Source organism: Artemia sp. Qi Xiang Cuo, chromosome 18 (assembly GCF_049724085.1).
Source record: "Artemia sp. Qi Xiang Cuo chromosome 18, ASM4972408v1, whole genome shotgun sequence".
Classification (NCBI taxonomy): Eukaryota; Metazoa; Arthropoda; class Branchiopoda; order Anostraca; family Artemiidae; genus Artemia; species Artemia sp. Qi Xiang Cuo.
In genome coordinates this window covers 39,241,018-39,265,952 of record NC_142811.1, presented here as the reverse complement: position 1 = coordinate 39,265,952, position 24,935 = coordinate 39,241,018, and the positions used below count along the sequence as shown (strand labels likewise).

At 34.5% G+C, this 24,935-nt stretch overlaps 1 protein-coding gene across 3 annotated transcripts in view; it reads right to left on the bottom strand.

Moving 5' to 3' along the window:
* Window positions 1-541: 541 nt before the first annotated feature.
* Catsup (zinc transporter catecholamines up) overlaps window positions 542-24,935 on the bottom strand; it is a 41,450-nt gene continuing 17,056 nt past the window's right edge. For 2 of the 3 annotated variants that reach the window (XM_089103806.1, XM_089103805.1), the window contains exons 2-4: window positions 8,551-9,382; window positions 3,828-4,103; window positions 542-1,178 (exon numbers count right to left, since the gene is read on the bottom strand). In XM_089103806.1, coding sequence (XP_088959932.1) covers window positions 1,003-1,178; window positions 3,828-4,103; window positions 8,551-9,370 — 1,272 coding nt within the window. In that variant the 5' untranslated portion in view covers window positions 9,371-9,382 and the 3' untranslated portion in view covers window positions 542-1,002. Of the gene's footprint in view, window positions 1,179-3,827; window positions 4,104-8,550; window positions 9,383-23,473; window positions 23,554-24,935 lie in introns of those variants that run through there. The other variant, XM_089103808.1, reaches the window with a different exon arrangement.

The window sequence follows — 24,935 nt, the reverse complement described above, 5'->3', positions numbered from 1 at the left end:
TTTTTGCAAATTTCAGTCAATCAAAACAATATCTCAAGCAATTTTACAGACTTTATCGATCGATCTAACAGAAGCATAGACCATTAGTTTTATATTTAACTCAAACGCGTAAAAAAGCATGGAATTAGACGCCTTGGAAGCATTCAGGAGAGGAATGCGAAACACTACTATCAAACCTTTAAATTCGAAGGAATATTTTGCATTGGGGTTCGCCCTCGCACACCTTCTTTGCAGGTCAGCATACGCATGTAAAATGTTATGCTAAATTTGATACATTTCTGCAATGAGAGGGGAGCTGTAATCCTACAACACTCAAACTCCAGCCTTAGTTGAAAATCATTCCTTGGAAGAAAATGAGGTGGTAGGGGGAGGATTCTCCTATGCTGTCTTTTCCATATTTATCTAAATGGCCTTTTATCGAAAGATAGAAATAGTAGATCTTACACTACAGACTTTTAACTTCAGGCGTCAACCAGCGCAATCAGCTGACGATGTGTGAAGTTTGAAATCCTTCTATCCATCTCAAGTATTAACAAACACGAAAAGTAAACATAATTTTATTCAAAATATGTTGGAAAAAAATTATATTTTTGAATAAAAATATTGCAAACAAACCTAGTTGTGACAAATTTAAATAAAATGGCAAAACAGTTTCTCATCTTGCAAACTGTGTAAGGACAACGATAGTGTTCATACTATAAAGGTTGAATATCTAAAATCAAAAAGTATTAGACTGAGATAGGTGTAAATGTGTACTTTTCACACAAAATACAAGTTCTGACATCCTTCAGTAGTTTACAACAGGGCATCATCCTAAATTTTGCTTTTGTTAATGCAAAAACAAAACTGCAAAACAAACAGACTGTGATTATATCAACAAGAAAAAAAGCAAGAAAAAACTTTTTTTCGAGGCCAAGAAAAGTTCTTTACGAGTTGAGAAACAGCTTAACCACGGTGTCTGAACTTGCCACCAGTCCACCACATTTAAATAAATTTGGAGCCTCACTCAAAATTAGCAATTAGAACCATTGAATAAACTCCAACAATGAAAGCTAAAACTTCAAGAATAGACTGTTTGAAACTGGACTTTTCCATTAATTCTGGAATGACTGAAACAGTTGCTATATAAATAAAACCTCCGGCTGTAAATGGAAGAATCCAAGCAGTAGCAGCATCATCTGAAAAACAAGAAGCATTTCTAAGGTGCAGAAAATGCATCCTAGGTTAATGGGAAGATGGTTAATGGGAACACAGCTTAGTTACAGTAATCAAATGAATGCGACAAATATTGCAGTAATTCAAAAAGCGATATCAAACACAGCATCAATCTTCCAGGAGAACAGAAAACCTGAAAAATGCGTTTCCAGCTTCTTGACTGCAACTAAAATCTAATTATTTGTAAAGGATTTTTTTAAGCAGCCTAGACACAGCAAACAATTTTGATAATAAAAATCTGTAATTTCATACTATTTTTGCAAGAGAAAACGAGGGGATCATGAATCCTTGAAAAAGAAATACTTACAAACACATTGAGAACTAAATAAGACAGGAGAAAGCAGATTGAATCAATCGACAGAACTTGCTTGATTTGACAAAGTAGAACAGAAATCTTAGTTCGCTGAAATAAATCAAATACCACCTTTTGAATTACAGCAGTCGCACTGGGTCGATAGTTCCAAACTGCATTCCTGTTTTCAAGTTCTTAAAATGTTTAAGTTGTTTACTCCACAACGCATTATGTCTCTTTTCTTACTATGAGAAACAGATAAAAATTTCAGCTTATGATACTAAAACCGTTTCGGTTCTTCCACTTGAGTTAATCAATGATCGTTAATAATATTTCAGTGTTTGTCAGATTGGGAGGGTGAGAGTTGTATATTTATAGCTATAAGAAGAAGTCGTATTGGGTAACCTCAAAGACTTACAAGAAGGTACATACACATAAATTTTTTACTTTTTGGGGGAGCGGACGGGGTTTTGCTTAATTTGCTGAGACGAAAAAAAAACATTGTTCGTGAAAGTATTGGAAATTGAGATAAGAAGATAAAATATAATAAAGAAATGAAAATGGAACAAGCGGTCTATGGCCAGTAAAGGAAAACGAGGAGAACAAAAAACCAAACGAATATTTCACCCGTATAAATCAAGGCGTCTTCAGCTTAGAAAAAAAACGATAAAACAAAATCTAAAACTAAAAAAATAAAAATACAAATGTAAATAAAACTAAAAACAAACTACTTAAAATATATAATATACAATTACTCATATATACAAATTGCAGCTACCTTCATGAAACCAGAAAATAGGTGACTTATAACAAGTTTGATCCACTTTTACTAATAAATAACAAAGTTGAGACATTTAATTTTCTTTAAGCCCATAGCTCAAAACATAAATTTTGGCTTAATAACAATATTCTTTTTCTCTTCAACACAAGTTTTTTTTCCACCCCTGACTTTAAAAATGATTCTATCAAAAAAGTGTAATATAAGTTTTAGGTAAATCTCTTAAAGATTTCAATAGATTTAACAGATGGTGTATCCCTTGTATTGAGGGAGGAATAGCGGAAAAGCCCTTTCTACTTCTACCACCCTAGTCCAATTTCACTATCGTGTTCATGAGAAGTAGGAATCTATTTATGCAATATATTGTAGAGCTTTGGAATTTATTATGACTTTTAGATGCAGGGACAAAAGATGAAAAGACTCCATGCATTTTTTTTCTTCTAAAGTTGTACCATAATATATAATTCAATAGATATCATTTCTTTAAGTTATATCTGAAAACAAACACTAAAATCATTACTTCTGTGGAATAAAGTGTTTTGTATCTATGTTGGTTATAGATCGAAAACATGGCATTATTTATACCCTTTTAACTTACTAGTAGATTTTTAGCAGTGATGTTGTGATATAAAATATATCAAAAATAATTACTGCCCAATATACTTACCCTTTCCTTAATTATTGGTTTTTTTATTATATCAGTGATATCACAATGGGCCTTATATTAAGGTTGGTAGTTTTTGAAAATTAAAAAACATGGCGAATTGGATCAAAATAGGCTTTTTCACACATGATGGCCCCCAACTAGCATTCCATCATTCGCAAAAATTTACAACACCTATTACAACTCTTGGTTTTAACTTCCCCTTGCGTTACGTTACCTCACCTTTAAACCCGGCCTTTGCACACCTATTTTGAACTAAATTCTAGAAGGAGAAGTGATGTCCCAGTTTTCCCTCCTAACACAGTCACTCCTCCCAAATCAAGGCTCTGGATCCGTGCCTGTTCAACACTGAGGTGTAAGTACAAGGTGTAAGTAAACCCCTTTTCAAAGCAGTCATGCATGCATGAAATAAATTCAACAAAATTCAAAAGCAAAAAGACTGAACAGGCAAACTTTAAGAATAACAGAGTAAATTATGGAGGAACTAAAAAAATGTTGATATTCTATAGATAAGCCTAAAGCCCCCGCCAATTCTCTTTGGCTACGTCCATATCTTACATTTTAGAATTGCTCAAAGTGCTTGGTAAAGATTTCATAATTTTGTTCTTAGTTATCTTCTTTTTTTCTGTATATTGGAATAGTTCCTTTCTTTCAGTTAAAAGCCGTAAACTAAATCACCCAAACAGAGACCTATATCCTGTACCTGATAATTAAGTTTTGAAGAGGGAAAAATATTAATAATAAAACGAGAACACGATCTTTCACCAAGAGTAATAAGGCCTTGACGATTTCATGACGAAAATATGAGGCAATTAAAAGAACAGTGATTGAATCCGAAATTATTCACAATGTGACAGAAAAATGAAACATATTTTTACCAATTCCTTCAGCAAGAAGAGACACAACAGTGCCTGACAATGCACCAAAGGCAGTAATCAGCTGTAAGAGCATGGCTTTTCTTCTAGGGCAGCCAGATTGGATGAGAATTGCATAGTCACCAATCTCATGTGGAATTTCATGTACAAGAACCGTGGCTGTTGTAATAATTCCAATCGGTCGCCCGGCAAGAAACGAAGCTCCAATTGCTAAACCATCAGTGAAATTATGTGTAAAATCTGCAGCCAAATTCAAGAATGCAGCTACTTTGATGCTCCCTGTAAAATGAAACAGAATACAGATATTCTAAAATTTGTTCTTGATAATTAATTTAAACTGAAGAAAAATATTCTTCCTTGATAATCAATTTAATTTTCACTTTGTTTATGCAGTAGTTCAAAACTACCATGAAAGTGGCTCTAGGGCAAGAGCCTATTTTTCAAATTCGAATCAAGGACAGATATTCGGACAGAGAATCAAGGACAGATATTCGTCCTTGACAATTAACTCAAACCAAGGACAAATATACGTCATTGATAATTGATTAATAATCAGTGCGCTATGCAGTTTGTTTATCCAGTAGCTCAAAAATATCATGTCAAGCTATTCTAGAGCAAGAGCTGATTGTTCAAATTCGAATGAGAATCAAGGACTTTACTGATTTTATTGCAAAAGCATAAGATAAGATTAAATTGCAAAATGTAACTTCGAAAAATGCAAACGAAGAACAAAAAACATAAGATCAACATTTTAAACCATCTATTAACAAAAATAATAAAATTCAACTCCTAAGAATCTTCAAAATTATCCCGTCACATAATTTCCTATATTAAACCCCGTATAAAAAGAAACTTACACAACTGTTTAGATGCACATGCATTCATCTCAGACATCTCTTCAATTTACCAACACTCGATATTTTAGCTCTTAAGATTTAAACTTCTCAAAATATATACTTTTCAAGATTTTTCTGATGAGTTAATTCAATACAGTAGGGCACTGGGTCCGTGTCTTGCTAAGGGTTGGAAATTGTTCATTGCTTCAAGATGTTCAATGATTTTTTTTATTTCCGAAATTGTGTTCCATGTTTTTAAAATAATTTCAAATGTATACTGAAAGTTTCTGACGTCACAACTGGTGCAAGACTATGAAAAGCTTTATAGATTGGTTTAATGTTGTCAGGCTATATACTCACTTTTGACTCTTAAATAAGTAATCCTGTTTTTTATAATCATAAAACATAGGGCAACATAATTAGTTGGTTTATTTGTACTAGTTTTATTGATATGTATTAAATAGTCTGTGAAGAGATAATATTTGTCCGTTTTAAGTTTCAACTTCGCTCTTTACTTCCCTTGGGAAAATTTTGCTTTTAAAATTAATTAGGATTGAAGATCAAAGTAAGCCTATACGCCCTCAAAATCAGCCCCGCCCAAAGTCAAACTGACAAATGCACTAACACCAATTAAAAAAAAAGTAGGATGCGAAGGTTCATCATGTTCTTTTTAAATGAATATACGAAAACGGGTGCTTTCAAATATAGTGGGGGAAGTTTTTTCTTTTTTTTTTTATCAAAAATATCCCAAATTTTTTTTTCAAAACCAAGGGGCAGCAATTGCCTCCCTACCCCCATGCTGTATAAGACCTTGAATAATTATACACGTAACTATGTCTGAGATTTTCCTATGTTAACATAATTTTCGTTTGTTAATTAGTGACAACCTGTAGATTTTCGACTCAAGACCTTTCTGACTGTAATACTTTACTCAAACTGGAATCATAAGTAAACATTTATATTAGGGGATACAGAAACAGTTTGTGTTCAGTTCAAAGGGCATGGCATCTAGAGTTACCCAAAGCCACGGATTTAATCATAAGAACATAAAATAAAAACATAAAAAGCTAGGTATTTTTATACAATTAACTGAAATCAAGGTCAAATATACCTCTTTGATAATTAATTCAAAAATGAGTGCGTTATGCAGTTCGTTTATGCAGCAGCTCAAAACTAGGCTATGATGGTATGGTATTATGATTCCATGACGAGACCTGATTCTCCAAAATTTTCTACTTGACCAGTGTTTTGAGAAGAGGATGATACTTAAATACAAAATCTACTAATCTATCCAAATTTAAAAACCAATGGTTCATTTCTGCTGTGAAACATATGGTGGCAATCCTACACTTGGCAGCTCAAGGAACTGGCCTTCATTTTACTTGAGTCTTAAATCACAGACCAGTTTTTTTTTTGCAATCCAGACAAAAGTAATCATGACCAGGTATCATTCTTTGGTTTTGTATACAGTAAAACAGTATTTTTATTTTAACTTTATCTGTTATTAAAAGCACTCAAATTCAGCAAGGTCAAATGGCACCATGACCACTACATTATCTTCCAAAAGTAACCAAACAAATTTAAGTTTTGTATAATGCGTCTGGGGAAAATATCAAAATTTGGAGCAAAAATCAATAACATGTAAACATTAATTTTCTTGCAGGACATATAAAGCAATTTGAGCCAAGAAAAAGCACGGGATATCAATTATATGGGTAATGTAATAGTAGTTTGTTTGTTTGTTCTTGCCATAGTATATGCAACAACTAGCTCAAGACAACAAATATTCCACCCCAGAGAGCCTTTGGGCTCCAGGAATGATATTTATGAACTCTTTTGATACTAATAAAAAATAAATTATTTAATCAAATTCCTCATTTCTTCAATTCTAAGTTAATTAGGGTTCAACCAATATATAACAAAGTAAAAAAAGAGACTAAAAACTAAAAAAGCCATCATGTTATGGTCAAACCACTGATGCCAGTCTTCAAAAAGTTTTTTGGCATAGTAAATTCTAATGACTATAATTACACATACATTAGAGGAATTTTTTGGGGGCAGATGACATCAGACAAGCTTTGGTGAAAATCCCTTCCCCTGTTGCCCATCTGTGTCAAGAAAGATGCTTAGAATCATGCTTTCACCTGTGCTTAACCTATATTATTTTTATTTTCAACTCAATTGCTCAAGTTATTTTCCTTACTTTTGACTATTTCTTCCCTAACAGCATAGGTTCTCCCTTTCCTGGGAGAACTGTCTGTAGCCCCTGTCTCGAAAATTATTTACCTTGGTTTACCAATTGGAAAGGATCTCAAAACTACCCGCTCCCTTCTTATTGATCATCTCCGTAAACGCCTGGCTTTTGTTTACAATAGAGCAGTTCCATCTAAAATTCGTTTCAACCGTTTAATTCTGGCTCGACTTTATAACGCAGTATCCCTTCCCCATTTCCTGTATCTAAGCCCATTTTGGAGAATTTTTCCCAAGCCAGAGAAAAGAAAGCTCAGATCCGCGTTTTTCAAGCATGCGAAGTTCTTGCTGCGGCTCCCGCCGTGGACAAGAAATTCGCACCTTGTTAAAAATTTTAAAATTTTTATTACGGCAGCTATAATTGAACAAATTAAACTGTACAACGAGAAAGTCTCTTCCCACCCTTGGTACCGTTTGCTAAGGCAGTAAATCGCTGTCCATTTAATTTTATTTGCACATCTCTTGTCATATTTAATCTTTTTACCGTCTCTTGTCATATTTAGACTAGTTGATTAATTCCTTTTATTTTGAATTGAAGTTACTAAGTATTTTGCTGTAGGTTAGGTTAGTTGAATTGAAGTTATAAATCATATTGCTTATGTTTCTTCAGTACTTGGGAGTTTAAAAAGTAAAATTTCTTATGTACCTGCAGTGCAGTGTACAATTGAGTTTTTGTTTCTCGTCTTTGTAATTTGTTTGATTATGTGTAATGTGTTGTAATTTGTTTTTTGTGTGTGTTTTTTCTTTTTTAGTGATACTCCGTCTTTTGTACCTTTTTTTGACGGGTAATAAATAAATAAATAGAAGAATAGTATATTTTCCAGTGCACATTATATTCTTATGGCCACTTGGTAGCTATATTTCTGTTACAAATGTCAATGTAATCTTTTACCATTCAAATGCACTAAAGAAACTTCAGTAGAAGGAAGAGTACCAGGAGTTCCATATTGAGAAGGGGGGCACACATTCATTAGAGTTAACCATATGCAAAATTGAGGGTAGTTTTCAGAAACCATGATGTTTTATTGTCACTTGGCCCAGAAGCACCCATGCAGACCAGGCATTACATGCCTGGTCTGGACAACCAGAAAAAAAGTAATCAATAAAAGACGGGAGAAAAAATCGTTTTGCTTAATTTTGATAAATTTCTCTGTCTTTAAAACTTTTTCTTACAAAAAAGCTTGAAGCTGTAGAAAACAGATCTACCATTTACTTCTTAGACCCTGATAGGGAAGCAAGGTCTTGTGAATAAAAAGGGACTAGGTCAACTGAACAAGAAACAGGATAGACAACTAATATATTAATCTATAATCAAAGTTCTGCCCGCTCAGAGAATTTTATGATCCCATGTACTGTGAAAAACGGTTTCATCAATATGTATATATACAGAAATATATTCAGGAATTGATTTCAGGGACCAGAGTGAATTTGTAAAATCATCAAAAAATAAGCTAAACATGGAAATTAAACTAACAGTGAAAAGTACATGATCTCAGTGGTACCCCCCTCCCATGCTTATGTGTTTTCACCAATAATAGATTTCAAACTCTAAATTAATTCTTTCTCAACAGTGCAAATACAGCAAATAATAATTGAAGCCTACACAAAAATAATAGGAATAATAGTAATATTGTACTTACTTTCTGGCTTCACAGCATTTTCCATACCATCATTATTCTTTTTAGCATCCCTTCCATTTTCGTCACAATTCTTGTTTCCATCTTTCTTAGTTCCCTTGACTTCTTTTTCCTTTTCTTCAATTTTAGGCTTCTCAGAATGTGAATGAGAGTGTCCATGTCCTCCTTTTACAATATGGACAAATTTTTCAACCATCAAAAACATCAAAATACCATATATCACCCACAAACCAACACTCATATCATGAGGCTCATGTTCATGTTCATGACTATGTGAATGACCATGTCCTGCCCCCTCCATCATTATCATTGCATGAGGAATAAGATGAAGAAATGCATCCCCTAAAAGTCCACCAGATGCAAAACTCAGTAAAACTTTCAACAATGGATGAGACTGGTCTGTATCCCCCAGTGGTATTAAAAATAAAATGACAAAAGGGACAATACTGATAAGTAAAGTTGCTCCTAATGCCTCAATCCATAATGTCTTGGTATCTGAATATTTTTTGGTCTGTTTAGGTGAGATGTCATTCTCTCTACTACCATGTGGGTGTTTAGGGATACCAATGTGATCATGGGAACGACTGTGTGGCAAATCATGGCTGTGTGCATGTGGCAAATCATGGCTGTGAGCATGTGGCCTATCATGGCTATGGCTTGGGGGATGAAAATTTTCTTCTCCTAATTGTTGGGCATGGAGATTAGCATCCTTGGAATACATGAATGAAGGAGATTCGTGGCTATGTCCATGATTGTCAAATTCATCACATCCTTTACACTGACATAATAATAAACAGCTAACTATAAGTACACATGTCTTCATTGTGCTAAAACCCTGCAAAAAAAGAAAACTATTTATACTTTTTCTTTTTTTATTTAAGATACATCAGAACTTAATCCTATTTGTTCCTTTAGATTAATCCTGACTGACTATGCTATCAATTAGTACCAACACATCAATGCCATTAAGTTTTTTTTTTTCAAAATAAGACAGTTTTTACTATTGATTTTTGATCATACTCAGTAACTGGGAATTTGTCTGCCATAAAGAAACACCAAACGACTCCATAAAAATAAAAAAAAAAATTGAAGGAAAAACAATTTGAGATATACAGACAATGCTAAAATGTGTTGATATTGTTCTCTAGAATATAATGCTTGTAAAAGCTATTTAGTACAAGAAAAGATTCTTGAGCTACTATGTATTTTATATCTGTGCATAAGGGCTAGAGTTTACAAAATTTCAGCATATATACTAGAGTTTGCAAAAACTACTGAACAACAATCTGCTCAGTTGCTCAATTACCTTAAAATTACCTTAAATCGCACTTGCCAGCGATAAGGACAAATTCTGTAGACGCGTGTCAATGATGATGGTGACTCAGCTCATTGGGTGCATCCCAAACTGTGCATCATGGCTTGCTGCACCAATCTCTGTCAACAGCTGACTTGAAGGTTTTGGTATTAGGGGACATGACTGCATTCTGGCTAAGGGAATTCCATAGGCCAACCCCACAGTTGGAGAATTTTTTTTTTGCAGCTTGGTATTAGTATGTTTCCGGTAGAGTTTCAGGGGGTGCCCTCTTGTTCTTGACGAACTATCTAACTGGAATAAGTCAGGGATAATATCGTGGTTGCAGATCAATTTGTATGTCATCAATACATCCCCTTGCTCACGTCGGTATTCTGAAAGATGGTATATCAAGCCTCTGGAGTCTGGTAGAATATAGCAAATTTTGAAAACCCCTTATGCATTTTGTTGCTCGCCGCTGCACCGATTCCAGAATCGATTGGTCAAGCTTCTTAACTGGCGTGGCAATGGACATCCCATATTCTAATTTTGGTCGGATCAGGCCCTTTAGGAGCTTAGTAATCACTGCTGGATAATCTACTGCAGAACGTTCTCTTTATTATACCGAGAGTTTGGTTGGCTTTGGCTACTGCAGACTGCGTGTGTAAGTTGAATTCAAGCTTGCCATCAACCAAGACTCCCAGATCTTTTTCGCAGTGACTGGTTGTAGGTGGCTGTTTTGAACCACCATTGGATTCCATAAAATACTGGCTGAGAGGGTTGTTTGCTGCAAAGTGTATGACCTTGCATGTCTGGATATTAAATTCTAGTCGCCAGGTTTTTGCCTACGTTGAGAGTGCGACGAGGTCTGCTTGGATGTCTTTGGTACTTTGGGGGTCATAAATTGGACCAATTATTTTGGAATCATCAGCATATAAGCATATTTTATTCTTTATGATTGAAGATGCATCATTAATATAGCCTAGATGTTGAATAGAGTTGGGCCCAAAACCATGCATTGGAATACTCTGCTTTCTACATCTGCTGATTCTGAGAAGAAAATTGATCCACCGTCTCCAAATACTCTTACCACCTGCTTCCTGTTGGTAAGAAATTGCATCGTCCAATTTATGACGTCATCGTGGAGGCCTATTGCCTCGAGTTTAGAATTTGGTCTCCTGTGACAAACTTTATCAAACACTTTTGCTAAGTCTAATAATATCATATCAACTGGGGATCCCGTGTCCATAAGTTCTGTGACATGCTCATAAGCATCAATGAGGTTAGTATCAACTGATCGACTGGGGTGAAAGCCATGTTGGCAAGGAGATAGTAGCTTATTCACATTTAGGTGTTCAATAATGGCTGAGTTAACTATGCCTTCAAGAAGTTTTCCTATTCCAGAGGTGAGGCTGATTGGTCGATAGTTGCTGGCTTCATCTCTACTGCTTCCTTTATGGAAAGGTGTAATGTAAGCTTCCTTCCAATCCTGTGGGATAGATTTAGTATTTAGAGACTTTTGGAATAGTAGGGTGAGAGGATGTGATAGTACTGCATACGTCTCCTTTAAAAGCTGAGGGGGCACTCTGTCAGGCCCTGTTGATTTATTTGGGTTAATCTTCTTTAGTCGAGTCTCTACATATACTTTAGTAATATTGATGGGCGGCATACTTTTACGAATTTTCGTACTGTGAGGGGTGTGGAAGTGGGGCATTATCTGCAACTGTGAATACTGAAATGAACTGTTAACTTAATGCATTAGCTATCTCCCTTGGGTTGCACATTTTTGATCCATCTTGTACAAGTTGAGTGACAGAATGCCTTCCAGGCTTACCCAATGACACATACCTCCAAAATTTCTTGGGGTTAGTTATTGTTGTAGCTGCCACGGATTCCTCATACTTCTCGATGGTATTTCTGGTGAGACTTCTCAGCTGGTTACGCACCTGTTTATATTTCGTGTAATAGTCAGGCTGGTTTTGATTCTTTGTGTACAGCTTCCAGTATTTCTTTTTTCTGTTTCTAGCCTTTTTAATTTCTTCTGTGATATACGGGAGGGTTTTTGGTTTCCTTTTCCACTTTGTAGAAGAGTGATTTTCAACAGCCTTCAATAATATTCTGTTCATAGCTGTCCATTACTCTTTCACATCTGTATTCTCAATGAAAGACCAATCACATTGAGTCTGTTTTTGACGAATTAGACTGTAACCAGTGTACACGGGTTTTGTACATTCTAGTCTTTGAGGATACACTCTAAAACTGCAACTTATGGCAATATGGTCACTAGCTCCAAATGGTGGTAGGGGCTTGATGCTTATTATAGACTCTAGTTCTTTTGCTGGTAGAAGATTAAGTAGCAAAGGGTTCTGACCATATCTATATCTTGTCGAGAAGTTAACTGCCTGGTACAAAGAATGATTAAATAGGCACTCCAGGAATGGTCTTATTAAAATATTTTCAGAAAAACCGAATCTGATGACCCATTGAATATTTGGGAAATTAAAATCACCAACAATAATCATATTTCCTGTAGCTTCATTTTAATATCAATTGAAGTACTCATATCAAGTAGGGAGGATTCAAGGCTAGGTGAACTGGGGCTTCTATACATGCAACCAAAATAAAATGGCCCACAAGGTAGGAGGACAGATATCCACACTTGTTCAATATATGGCTCATAATCTGATTTAGTATCTATGATTCCTACCTTCAGAGAGCTTCGGATGTACACGGCTATTCCTCTTCCTCCTTCTCTAGATAGGTTGGTGACCAGGGTATAATCGGGTGTCTGGATCTGGGTATCTCCAAGAGGAGTATTGGTTCATTTAGGTTTAATCTCGCAGAAAGCGTAAACGTCTGCTTTTTCCGTCGAAGCGGCATATTTTATCTCATGAAGCTTTGACGTTAAACAATCTATGTTACTGAAGACAACTTTCAGACCATTGTTCATCCAATGCGTGCAACTTTTATTCAGGCTGTGTGTGTTATTATCCATATCATTACATTCGCCACACTCTATGCTGCTGTGGTTTGAATCATCACTTATAACAGTCTGCTCAGAAAGAATACAACTTACTGATCTTGCACTGTAAAAAGATTCACTTGATTCATCAATAGTACTAATTTCAACATTAGGATACAAAGGGCTATTTAAACTACTATCTATATTTCTTTGAGAATCTTTGAGTCCATTACAGCTGGTGCTGCGGAGGAGGGCACGTTTTTTGGAACAATTCTGTTGCCACGAATGACTAGGTTTTCTTCACCATTAGCTCGTCGCGCATGAAATAGGCTACTTCATACAGCTTTGTCCTCTTTATACAGTCGGCTTTTGAAACATCATTTCTAAACTGAATTTGGCCGGTTCCTTTTCTCTCATATGACTTTTGGAGGATTACTTTCTTAATTTTTAATTCATCAGCTGAAAAAATAATGGGCCTCACCTTACGCGAATCATTTATTTGTGGAATTATTGGGACTGGCGAGGCGGCGAACATTTTTTACAGCTATCCGTTGTAGGCCGTATTCGTTACATAAAAAGTCACAAATGAACGTCGCATCATTGGGTTGCAGCAATATTCCGAATGCTAGGAGATTTAATTTGCGTCTTTGTTTGTCTCTATCTCCAGCAATCAATATTCTCACGTGGCTCTCTAGTTGCTGGTTCATTTAATCTTTAAGAGATTCTACTTGAGATTTGTTCAGCTTTTGTAACAGATCAGGATTACCAACAGCCCCCGGAGCTTGCTCAAGCGAAGTAATACGAGTCTCCACATCCTTGAAATTGGCATCAATGTCTTTCTTGAACTCTTCTTTGAATTCACTAAATGACTGTTTAACTGCATTCTTGATTTTAATATCTAGGTCCTGTACAGCAGTTATTGTAGGTTCAAGTGGTTCAAGCGTTTTGTTAACTATGGCTTGTATTTCAGCTGCACTAAGCATTACACAAGCAACAATTGCAAGAAAACCATAGCTTGAAAATTTTATAAACATTCACACTATCATGCCAAAAATAACATTTAATATAGAAAAGCTAAATAGCACAGAAAAGACTCTTCAGCTATTGCACATTATGTATTTGTGGACAAGATTTGAAAAAATGCCTGAAAACCCAATTTCTTCAAGATTTTACAAACCTTTGTGCTATAATACCAAAAATAACTTACAACACAGAAAATCTATTAAGCATGGGAAAAGATGTTTCAGCAATTATATATTTCATGTTTGTGTATAAGGGGAAGAGCTTGCAAGAATTGCTTAAAGTCCATAATTTTTAAACAAACATTTGCACTAGAATGCAAAAAATAACATGCAACATGGAAAAACTGTTATGAGTGGACAAAGACAAGAGTATCCAAAGATCTGTATAGAAGAGCTACAGTTAATAAAAAGTGCCAAAAACCCAAAGCTTTCCAAATTATACAAACATTTCACACTATAACTAAACAAAAAAAAAAAACATAATATGGAAAAGTTATTTTATAAAGAAAAAGATTTTTCAGATACTGTAAATTTTATATTTATACATAAGGGCAGGAGTTTCCATCAATATCTGTGTAAGGATTGCAGTTTTCACAAATTATTGGAAACCCAGAGCTTTCAAAATTTCAGATATATTTAAACTATCATGCCACAATGATATAGCATTTAATGCATACAAGTCTAGAGAAGAAGACAGGACATGTAAAACTGATGCTAAAAAAGTTGGGCAAATCACATTTGTCTTTAAGTTTTTAGACTAAAGTATTCATTGAAAAAATTGTTTCGGGATATAGCAGTAGGATTTTTGGCCACAATGAAACATGCCAGGTTAAAATAAAACCGCATGCTACCAATTCAGCTAGCCATCTAATTTTGCCTCCTGCCTCTAAAAAAAAAATAGTTCAAGTGCTACTTAAGTCTTTAATTTCAAGCTTCTGGTTGAAAATGGTTGAGCAGTTCCTGCATCATATCATCAAACAGTAAATAGTTTAAAGTACAAGTTCACATGGGTTCACACTTCAATGGAGGAGGAGTATTTCCGAACTCATACATGCTGGTATGGTTTGCATGAACAAAATCAGAAATGTTAACTAGATTTTTGTTCCTAAATGAAAAAGATGTTAAAACAATAATATCTCTGAATCTCATATATTTTTTTTACAGCTTGGGAGTGTTTTTATATAGTATCTGGACTCACCATACAAGTCAGCACTGCAACTGAAGAAGTTGATTCCAAAGATTATTTTTGGGTATTTAATATGACAAACACAAAGTTTTCTCTAAGAACATAACTTCATTTACTGTTGTACATCTTTTAAATACTTTTAATTACTTGACACTTGTAGCAATCATCGATATATGCGTAAGACAGACAACAACATATGAGTAAAGATTATGGATTTATTCTTCCCTTTTTAGTGTTATAACTGGTAAAATTGGGTATTTTGCGTATCTTACCATAATTTTCCAGACCCCAGTAAAATTGGTATTTTACCTATTTTATTCCATTTACTTATTTTATGTATTTTACCAGTATTTTACATATTTTACTGGAATGTTTCATATTTTACAAGGGCTTGCAATTTTCACTGCACAAAGAGGTTGGCAGTAACAGGTTTGGGTATGATTTTTTTTTTTTGTATAACTGTATTACCCAGTTTAAAAGGCCATCTGTCTGACTTAAGTCCAGGGTTACCACCCCTAGTGATTTTTAACTATTTTCCATTGATTTTTATGTTGCTAAAAAAAAAACTCTGTCTCTTGTTACCAGAATGATGAAGTGTATTATAAAGTAATTATAATTTTAAAATAGTGAAATAAAATTATAAGTTCTGTGAGCTGTTAAAGACAGAAAGGGCTACAAACAGGAATGACATATGACAAACAAGAAAAAATCATAAAACTAAACAGCCAAGAAAAACAAGGGTAATGTCAGCCATTGGACAGAAAACAAGTGAAAATAATAAAAGTAGAAATTTTGTCAGGAACTTTTGCCAGCCATTTTCAGTGCTTAAAAAAAAACAAGGAAAACTAAACTTTTGAAGTAGCTCTTAACAGAGCAGGAGAAAACAAAACAATCAACCAAACCTAGCCAGAATAAATGAAAGAATTCACCAATTAGATTGGGCAAGAATTCTGTGCTTAATGTGATTGACTTTGCTTGTCGGTTTTCCTTATTTTCATTAGGTGGTGAAATAATCTTAATCTAAACTGAAGAAATTTTTTTATTTGAATCGTTTAATTTTAAATTATTGTAAATTGGTTTTGTAGGAAGATTTCCAGTATCTCTTTTTAAAGCAAGGTCTCTATGGATTTTTGAATTTCAATTGCCTTCCTAAAAGAATGTGGGAAGCCATTTGTGTCAGATATTAATGTTATTTCATAAAAAGAACTAAATGATCTGGATTTCGAACAATGTCGAGGGCCAAAACAGGATCAACATCCTCATTTTTATTTTCACACCGAGGAGAAACCTTATATTCATTCCATTCTTCCCCTGGGAGGCAGCATTTACCCTCTTCCACAGAAAATTCCCCCCTCCTCTATGGATAATTCTTTCCTTCATTATCCTAATGGATAATTCTTTCCTTCATTATCCTAATGGATAATTCTGAATCTTCATTAGAAACAAAATTGAAATTTCTGCTCTCCTGTTTAAGTCAGAGGCATTGTATAGTATTTCCTATTTTAAAGACCCATAAAGGTTTACAGTATTAATATCTATTCATTTATTTTTTCCCAGAGGCAGGTTACGTGGAAGGATTGGCCAAGTACACTTTGGAGGGAGCTCAGTCAATTGGGAATCAAAAGTTCAAGTGCCTTTTTCTAATATTTAGCTTGCTTTTCAACCAATTGCTATTAAAAACAAGTTCTTACTGACTACAATCTATTGAAGAGATTCTTATTCTAGTTTAATGGCCCTTGTGTTTCAGCATCCGTTTTGAAAGAATCTTGAAATAAATACAGAAGTAATTCTAAGGGAGAGACAAGGGGAGGGTGGAGGTAAAAATTGATATGTAATCCTTAGGGTTGTATTCAGAACTTATGTTTAGGCGGGGGGGGGGAGAAACTTGAGAACAGGCATAGTAACCAGGAGATAGAAATTGGAGCTAGATTTGCCAGCAGAACCTGTTGAAGATGGTCTTAATGACTGCAAAACTACAGAATGTTCAACTATTATGATCCAGTATTTAATTAATCAGTCATCAAAGTGTTCCAAACCACTTTTTTACTTGTATTTGGTGCTTTTATGAATAAATAAAAAATTACATATATATGATCTGAGAAATATGGCTGAATGCAGCTATTTAAACATGCAATATTATTAGGCTAACATTTATTAGTTTTAAATGTAGAAAAAAAAATTAATATGATTTTACTCCCAAATAATAGTGAATTTGATTTTTTTTTTTTTTTAAAAAATAGATGTCCAAAATCAGGCACTGTCCAAGCACAGAGGTATTACCTTAGGTAAATGACTATCAAAGAGATAGACTAGACTATTAATTACATTCATGAAACTCTAGACAAAGGCTAATTACCTTTTTTAAGCCCAGGAAAATCAGAATCATTAAAAAATTTCTTTAAAAGTTGAAAGTGATACTTAAAAAGAAATGTTCAACCAGTCTTGTAGCTACAGGGCAACTCTAAAACATCCATTTCACCCTCTATTATCTAGGGAGAACCTTATTTTACAAATTTTGCTTTACTTTATCTACAGAGTTTTTATTTTACAGAAATTTTACATGCTATCCCTTATGTTTCTATAATCAATACACATACTCAGTTTATACTTGGATTTTCCAGGTAAAGCCTAAATGTCAAGAGGATGCATGTGTGATTGCTTGCACATAAAAGGACGAAGATTTATTGAGCTGATGTACATTTCTGAGTCATGGTTAATCACTAAATTTAACAGTGCTGATTGTAAGCAATAGTGCCCTCTAGTTCAATGGCCCTTGTGTTTCAGCAGTTGTTTTGAAAGAATCTTCAGATAAATACAGAATTAATTCTAAGTGAGAGAAAAAGAGAGGATGGAGGTAGAAATTGATATGTAGTCCTTAAGGTTGTATTCAGAACTTTTGTTTAGGCGGGGGGGGGAAGCTTGAGAACAGGCACAGTCACCTGAATCAAAATCTGAGTCTAAAATAGAGGAGCTAGATTTGCCAGCAGAACCTGCTGAAGATGGTCTTAATGACTGTGAAAGCTACAGAATGTTCTACTATTATGATGCAGTATTTAATTAATCAGTCATCAAAGAGTTTCAAACCCCTTTTTTACTTGTATTGGGTACTTTTATGAATAAATGAAAAATAATATATATATGATATGAGAAATGTGGCTGAACGCAGCTATTTAAATATGCAAGATTGATAGGATAACGTTTCTTAGGTTTAAATGTATAAAAAAAAAATTGAAAATATGATTTTACTCCCAAATAATAGTAAATTTGATTTTTTTTTTTTTTTTTTTTACAAAATGGATGTCAAAATGGAAGCTCAGGAAATTCAGGATCATTAAAAAATGTCATTAAAAGTTGAAAGTGATGCTCAAAAACAAATTTTCAACCAGTCTTGTAGTAGCTACAGGGCAACTCTAAAACACCAATTTCCCCCTATATTTCCTAGGAAGAACCTTATTTTACCAATTTGAACTTATTTTACCTACAGAGTTTTAATTTTACATACTATCCTTTATGTTACTATAATCAATACAGATTAGGGGTCGGCGCCGTTTCTGTTTGTTTTTCTGTTTTTTTTTCTACCCTTTTCTGTTCTGTTTTTTTTTGGGAAAACCGAAAAAACAAAAAAAACGTATCCGTTTTTTTAGTACCGTTCCAGTTTATGTTTAGTTTTTTTTCTGGCCGTTTTTGCCGTTTCTGTATTTTTAGACCCCGTTTTCTTCATTGTCCGTGTTTTGATTACGAATAGCACAACAGCGCAGTCTAGCGACTTTTATTGGATTAGCAATACTTGTCATCAATCAAAAAGTGCTGTCTTTATTTCTTCAGAAGAAATGATTTGTTAATGAAGAAAACATTCGCCATAGTAAAAATTAATCTCAAGCAGCAACCGTACACAGCACAACAAGCACAACAACAACAGCAACCGTACAAGAAAATCGAAATATATTTTCTTGATTATTATCGCTTCTAATCAGTAGTTGTACCAAACCTATCCTGCTCAAGTCATCCTCAGGGCTATACTGTGGTGTTTATCCTTCCCATAGTATAGTGCAGACGGTTTTATATCATCTATTTTCCCTTCTTATTTTAGTTTTATATTTGTGTTTAAAGCTTTTTCCAATAGGCAATGTTTAGAAGTCCTCCAAAAAAAAAACGTCCCCCAAGATCCCAAATCAAATTCCATAGTGAAAGATACCCATCCTGGCTGGTCAAGCACATTATCTGAAAGTTCTAATGATGGCTCCAATTCGGAGAATAGGACAATGATAACTGTAGGTCCTAATGTAACCATAAATGATGATAATGGGTTTCAAGAGGTCCTCTCTAGAAGCTCTAAAAAAAGGAAAAAAATATCCCCAATAAAAAGCATTTCCCCTCTCTCTGCCCAAGATCCTCCCTCCAAAAACTTAGGAATTTACATTAAAATTACTCCCACTACCCCTTTTGAAATAAAATTGATCACTGCAATAAGAGTTGCAATTTTTAAATTGCTAAAATCAATGTTCTCTCTTAACATTAACCGTGATGGATCTCTGCTTATAGCTGTAGAAGATCAGAAATCAGCAGATACAATAATTAACCTTAAATCCCTTCTGAATATCCCAATTATTGCATCTAATTGGAACCCAAAACAATCACCAACAAAAATTGTAGTTTATAATGTTCCCCCAGAGATATCTACTCAGGAGTTAAAAGAAGGCCTCTCAGATAGGGCTGGAAACACAATCCCAGTTGAGGATGTTACCCAACTTGGAAAACCTAACTCTACTGGCCTAAAAACTAGTAGATCCTTCTTATTCACACTAAAGGATAAAATTGATATCCCAGAAAAATTATTCCTATTTGGGCAAATCAAACCACACAAGGAATACAAACCTAAGCCTATTCAATGTCAGAAGTGTTTCAAACTGGGACACACGACAAACAAATGCAATGAAATTCTCCAAGAGTGTAGTAATTGTAAATCTTTCCATCCTAAAGAGCTGACAACTTGCAAAAACACCCAGCCTACATGCATCAATTACAAAGGTCCACATGAATCTACAAATAAATCATTATGCCCTGCATACAAGAACAGAGCTCTAACACTCCAAATATCAACAGAGAAGGCCATCCCATACCCCTTTGCAGCAATGGAAGCAAATGCTGCCCAACAATACCACATAAAGCCTGTAATGAAACCAACCAAAACCCCCAAGTCAAATGCCCCAAATGCATCAAGCACCCCATATAAAACAACATCTTCTAAGCCCCCTAGCTCAAATCCCTATCAGAAGGAATCACCGAGCCAGCAAGCCTTGTTTTCCGGTGAGATGAGGCCAGCCTGGCCCTCCCTCCCAAGAAGAAACAAACCAGAAACACTACCAGGAATCAATCCCTTAACCAACAAACAGGATGCACTACCAAAAATGCAATCCCCAAATATATGCTTATTCATTTTAAACTGTAATGCAGTTCAGGCCATGAACATACATCAACTACACAAAACAAAAATTATTGCAGAATTGGCAAAAATCTACATCCCAGATGATATGCTCATTCAAGCAAAAAAAGATCTTGCTTTACTTTTAACAAAGCTGAACATTGATACACAGTCATATGAAGAATAAATCAACAACACAACATTTATCAATACTCCAATGGAATGTAAGATCACTCACAGAAAATCAGCTAAATGAACTAATATCATTTATGAATAATAATTCCATTAATATTGCTTGCCTCCAGGAAACTCATTTAACCCAAAATCAACAAATTAAGTCTCTGGTATATACTATCCTGAGAAAGGATAGATCTTCAGAGAGAAAAGGAGGTGGTGTAGCTTTATTAGTTAATAATAATATAAAATTTTGTGGCATCAATTTTCCAGATTTTGAAAATGATGTTGATGTAATTGGTATAAGTGTTTGGCTGAATAATTTAAAAACCTACATAATAAGCTTTTATAACCCTAATGGCCAAACTTCAGATGCCAAGGATTTCTTTAATTATATAAATAATTCTAATATGTTAAAAAACATCATTATTTGTGGTGATTTCAATGCCCACAGCCTTTTGTGGGGGAATAAACCAGCAAATAAAGCTGGTAAATTTATTGAGCATATGATTTCAAATAATAATGAATTAGCTGTTGCTACCCCTCCAAACCTAAATACATATTTTAACCCCAAAAGTGCCAAATTCTCCACAATTGACCTACAAATTGTGTCTTTAAATTTTTTGAACAAAATTTACATAAATAAAATTGATAGTCTGTGTACAGACCACTTTGCTATAGTTTGCTCCCTAAATGAACCTGCTGAAACTTCTTCTCATACTTCCAAATATATCAACACTAAAGCAAATTGGTCTATTTTCCAAAATAAGCTAAATGATGAAATTACAAGTTTCACCCAAAGTTCATGCATTTCTAACACAACAGTTGACACACATGCTGAAGCCTTGACATCTTTACTAATAAATACAGCTAATCATGCTATCCCCAGGACAACACCTAAGAAAACATTCCCTAAACAAATTCCTAAAGCATGGTGGACAAATTAGTGCCTAAATAAATGGAAGATAAAAAAGGCAGATAGGAAAGAATTCATAAAAAAACCAACACCTACTACATATTTAAAAAAATTACAAGCAGAATCTAATCTAAAAAGGACTATAATAGATGCTAAATATAAATACTGGAATAATTTTGCAAATAATCTCTCCAGAGAAACGCATGAGCCAATTATACATAAAGTCATAAGCCACATTTGTGGGAAAAAGACTTCTCCCAACCCACTCCCCATTATGACAATGATATTGAAAAGGCTAACCTATTTGCAACTCTTTTTGTTAATAAGCTAACATCAAACAATCAAAGCAATCTGTCCACAACTCCTATGAACCCTAGTTACCAACCACACCCAGGATCCGAGTACATAACTAATCCATTTTCAATCCAGGAATTGAATAATGAAATACATCATATTAGGTCCAAAACTAGCAGCAGCTATAACAATATACACCCTACATGGATAAAGAATCTCACACCTTCATACAAACAAGAACTGCTAAATTGTTATAATCACGCTTGGGCATCCTCTAGGTTCCCCAATATATGGAAATGTTCGTCCCTCCTACCAATCCTAAAGAAAAATAAACCAAAAGATAACCCTGAGTCTTATAGGCCCATAATGATTACACCTGTGATGGGGAAAATAATGGAGAAAATGATTTATCACAGACTCCTCTGGTTTGTTGAGAAAAATAACATGATCCCACACACTCAAACTGGATTCAGGAAATACCACTCCTCAACAGATGCTTTCATTTTGCTAACAAATGCAATAAATGAATCTTTCTCAAAAAATAATATCCTAGTGGCAGCTTTCCTTGATTTTGAAGGAGCATATGACAATGTGAACCACCAAATCCTTTTAAATAAACTTGCAAACCTTGGAGTACCTCCCAAGCTAGTATCCTTTATTAAATCCTTCATAGAAGTGCGAAGTTTCATTGTTTGTGTTGATTCAGCCTCTTCACACCAAAAGACGATATCCAAAGGCCTACCTCAGGGAGCAGTCCTCAGTTGCCTCCTATTTGCCCTATATCTCAGGGACATGAACCTACCCCATATGAATCTACAATATGCTGATGATCTGGTGCTATGGTCATCTGGCAACACCTTTCAGATAGCACAATCAAATCTGCAAAAGTCACTTTTCCAGTTTGAAAAATTCTCTCAACATTCAGATTTACCCATTGCACCCACCAAGTCAAAAATAATCCAATTTCACAGGAAGCGAAACCATGTTAATGCAAAACTAACTCTAAATAAAACAACTATTCCAGAAGATAATAATATTAATTACCTAGGTCTCATGCTTGACCAAAAACTTAATTTCCACCTCCACATATCAAACACAATAAAAAAATGTTATAGAAAAGCAAATATACTAAAAAGACTTCTTTTCCACACCCTGGGGTTGTAAGGAGAAAACCTTACTCCAGTCTTATAAATCACATATAAGACCCCATATTGACTATGGGCTCATTGTCTATGGTGCATGTGCAAAGACCCAGATGCAAAAAATTTAAACAACACAAAATGATATAATACGTCTCATATTTGGTCTTAGGAAACCCACAAGCACCAATTTTCTGCTTATAGAGAGTGGATTAACAACAATACTGGATAGATGTAGCTTTCTCTTGACAAAACATGTTACAAAAATTGAATCAAATAGCTCACACACATTGCATAATTGGTTAAGAAATCCAGCCATGTATCGAGGTATTGCAGATGAGTATGCCAATATTGAAAAGAAGTTCCCTGTACCAGCAAAGTCTATTGCACCTACTTTCCCCCAATCCCCTCCATTGAATTGGTCATTTCCCATAATAAATACTGAATTTTCAAAATGGAATAAAGATTTAACCCCCATTGCTTTTGTTCAGAAAAAATTTGCAGAACTTAATACAATTACCTATAAAAATCACTTCCAAATATTTGTTGATGGGTCAAAAATGAATGAGAAGGTTGCAAGTGGTTTTTTCCTTCCTCACCTGAAAATTGAAATGGCAGAGAGATTATTTAATAATTTATCTATAATGTCTGCTGAGTTAAATGACATAATCATAGCATTAGAACACATTAAGCAAAACCAATCTTTGATTGAAAATTCGAATAATATTATCATCTAGTCCGACTCTTTATCAAACCTTGAGTTGCTGGCCTCAGCTCCTCAATATAAGTTGGACATTGACACTTATCATTGTCTCAGTATTATTGATAATCTTGCTTCAAGTGGCATAAAAACTTACTTTCAGTACATTCCTAGCCACTCTGGCATAAGTGGTAATCATCAGGTTGATGAAATAGCAAAAAATGCTATAAATATTGACCAGCCAAGTGGGAGACCAATCCCAATTAGAGATATTTACCAATGGAGGCTATCAGATATTAATTTTAATAAGATTAATCCTATCCTTTCCCCCTTTCCCAATAAGTATCTTCCTAAAATTTATCATAGAATCCGTTCTGGAACAAATGGACTAAATTTCATTGCATTCTCATATAAGCTTTCTAATTCAAGCGGTTCAATTCCCCTGTACGCTCTTTGCAGGCATTGTAATATGATTAATGAAACAATTAACCATTGCCTATTTGAATGTAATATGCTGACGTCTGCACAACATACCTTGCTTTCTAAACTGTTAAAATACCTCAAACACCACAAACTCCCACTATCAGCCAAGAGCCTAGCCAACTATACCTGCACACAGAGTATCGAAATCGAAATGTATCATCTTATATTTGAATTCCTAGAGTTGAAAGATCTGCTGAAAGATATCTGAATATATCTAATAAATATGAGGCAATCAAGCCAGTAGCTCTGTAGCCCACAGAGTGAAGCAAAAGGAAAAGGGCTAAATAGTGTTACTGAAAAGCCCGCCTGCTGTTAAATAGAAGAAGAAGAATAAGCAGTTTACTTGGATTTACACCTTTGGTTAGTCTTGGTTAGCAACATTATTATCCAACTAGGTAGATATTCTATCTGCCTAAGAGAAACAATTTATCTGGCTAGTTGGATATTAACCCTAAACTGCTTAGAGAATCTTTTTATCTGCCTAGTTGGATTTATATCAGAAAAACTAAGCTACATTATTATCCAACTAGGTAGATATTCTTGTTGTGCCTAAGAGAAGCAATTTATCTGGCTAGTTGGATATTATCCCAACTGTATAATGGAATGTATTTATCCTCCTAGTTGGATATACATCAGGAGTGTTAAGACTTGGTATTATCCACCTAGATGTTCATGCTGGGCCTAAGAGAAATGAATTATCCAACTAGTTGGATATTAACCCCAAAATGCTTAGAGAATCTTCTTATCTGCCTAGTTGGATATATATCAGAAACACTAATCTACATTACTATCCAACTAT